This window comes from Sphaeroforma arctica (genome assembly GCF_001186125.1).
Source record: "Sphaeroforma arctica JP610 unplaced genomic scaffold supercont1.293, whole genome shotgun sequence".
NCBI classification, from domain to species: domain Eukaryota; class Ichthyosporea; order Ichthyophonida; genus Sphaeroforma; species Sphaeroforma arctica.
Window position 1 is genome coordinate 6444 of NW_014040265.1, and position 2050 is coordinate 8493.

Consider the following 2050-nt stretch of genomic DNA (forward strand, 5'->3'; position numbering starts at 1 on the left):
TGATCGTCTACATGACTTCTTTTATGACATCGTGTGGTGTGCATAGATTGACATGCTGCTGGCAAAGAACTTTAGCGACGCCACTGCCCGTGCTCATGCCCATCGCATCTCCGGAACACGTGTCAAAGTCAACACACTCGCGGACCCTGCATATCAGTATGTTTCAGGAGTTGATAGTTAGAGCAGTCGTGGCTGCGTGTTGGTATATGTAGTATCAATAATCCACATCGTGGGTGTCTATGTAGCCGAAGTGGAAAGAACCATTTTCACTATGATATCGTGTATGATTATAATACTTCATCTGTATCTCCGCCGAGATGACATGCTGAGTTGTGACTATGGCGATGAAATATTTTTGAAGTGTTGAACTCGGCCCTTTATTGTTGTATGTGAAAAGCATTGGCGAATGCCCACTCCAACGGCGCCGACTTCTTCGACTCTCTGTGCTGTTCTTGTGCTATTCCTAACCAATATGGTGGACTGTCATTTGCAATTACATATGCAAAATCACATCAGAAAACGGGTTGTACCGCAGTGGCAACGTGCACAACTGTATATGTGTATCTCTACATGAGAGTGTACCTGTGACAAATATAAAAAAGAAGCTTTAGACTGCATTGGTAGGTACGCTACATACCCGTGCACAGACACAGTCAAATGTATTTACATCCATGTACGTTTATTCTTATTGTACGACCGTATATGATGTTGAATATCTCTCTGATCTGGATTCTTACCACGCACAGCTGTAACCCTAAGTCACACGAAGAGGAATGTTCGTTCAACAACATCTGTGTGCTCGACGCCAACAAACCGACCCAGAAATGGTTTGTCTTTGACGAGATGGGCTACAACAATACGGTGCCCTTCAATGTGAGTGACTTCCCCCCAATTTAACCTCTATCAAACCATCCACCACAGTTCATTGTCCATCAAACAACAATAGAATGCCTATCACGCTATAATATAGTGTTTGTCCCGCTGTAATACCGGTCTGCTAGAGTTTTGGAATATAGGGTTTGGGGTTTAGGGGTCTGCCCACAACCAGGGTCTTGAGTGAGGGAGATCTCCCCATGGACGAAGCGACCGCTTGTTTCAGCTTGCTCTGATTCTTACTCAATGCTGCACATAAGTGATGCCGACGAGCATTTGGATGCCCCTAACTTACACTTATATTCAGCGTTTCTCATTTGTACCACGTATAGATCAAACGGATCGGCCGCTCAGTGTTTGACTTGAACATCGATGTGTATCATCCGAAGACCAACCGGTTTGCGGATATCTTTGGAGGCAGGTACAATCATATTCTGGTTGCAAATTCCATCGCGTTGGAGGTGTTCTGGTTTGACAATCGTTAATTACATGCTACGCTGTGTAACACTTTTAGGCGAAGAATAGTTTACCCATGAAATACTGGTTCGTCCGTGTACACTGTGAAAAACCTTTTACTGAGACGAGCTCGTGTGCGGCTGGAAGGAAGAAACTGATATGCCCCTTTGTAGGAGTGTTTCATCGTATGTTTAACATGTGCTCAAAGTTAACCCAGAGGCAACTCGGATTCTACGTTAAGTTCTTTCAGTTTTAGATGCCGCTTTAAAATACCCACATGCAATGTAAAGTGAGCAGCATTCAGTGGATACGCATGCTTTTGTTCGGTGTATTTCATTCTATCGGACCAAAAGTGTTGGAAACAATTACCATTAGTATTGTAACACACACAAGATTTATATTGTCTATCCACTGAAGATGAGGTGTTAATACTTCTTTTTAACAGCGACATCCACTACATCGAGGATAATGTCCATATGTTCAACATACAGTACGGCCATCGATACTACATCTATCTACGAGGTGTGTCCGTGTGCATATTCAACGTTGTGTACTTTCTTGTGAGGATACTCTCTCACAAACCTCAGCAGAGTTGATCACACACACACATATATATATAGATATATATATATATATACGTATATGTTTACGTATATGCATATAAATACACACACACACCGCACACACACACACACACACACACACACATATATATATATAG

General features: G+C 42.5%; 1 protein-coding gene across 1 annotated transcript; it reads left to right on the forward strand.

Moving 5' to 3' along the window:
- Positions 1 to 705: 705 nt before the first annotated feature.
- SARC_04900 (hypothetical protein) lies at positions 706 to 1358 on the forward strand (the record flags this gene model as incomplete). The annotated part of the gene is made up of 2 exons (XM_014301244.1): positions 706 to 873; positions 1206 to 1358. The coding sequence occupies 2 exons, from the start codon at positions 706 to 708 to the stop codon at positions 1356 to 1358; spliced, it is 321 nt and encodes a 106-aa protein (XP_014156719.1).
- Positions 1359 to 2050: the final 692 nt, after the last annotated feature.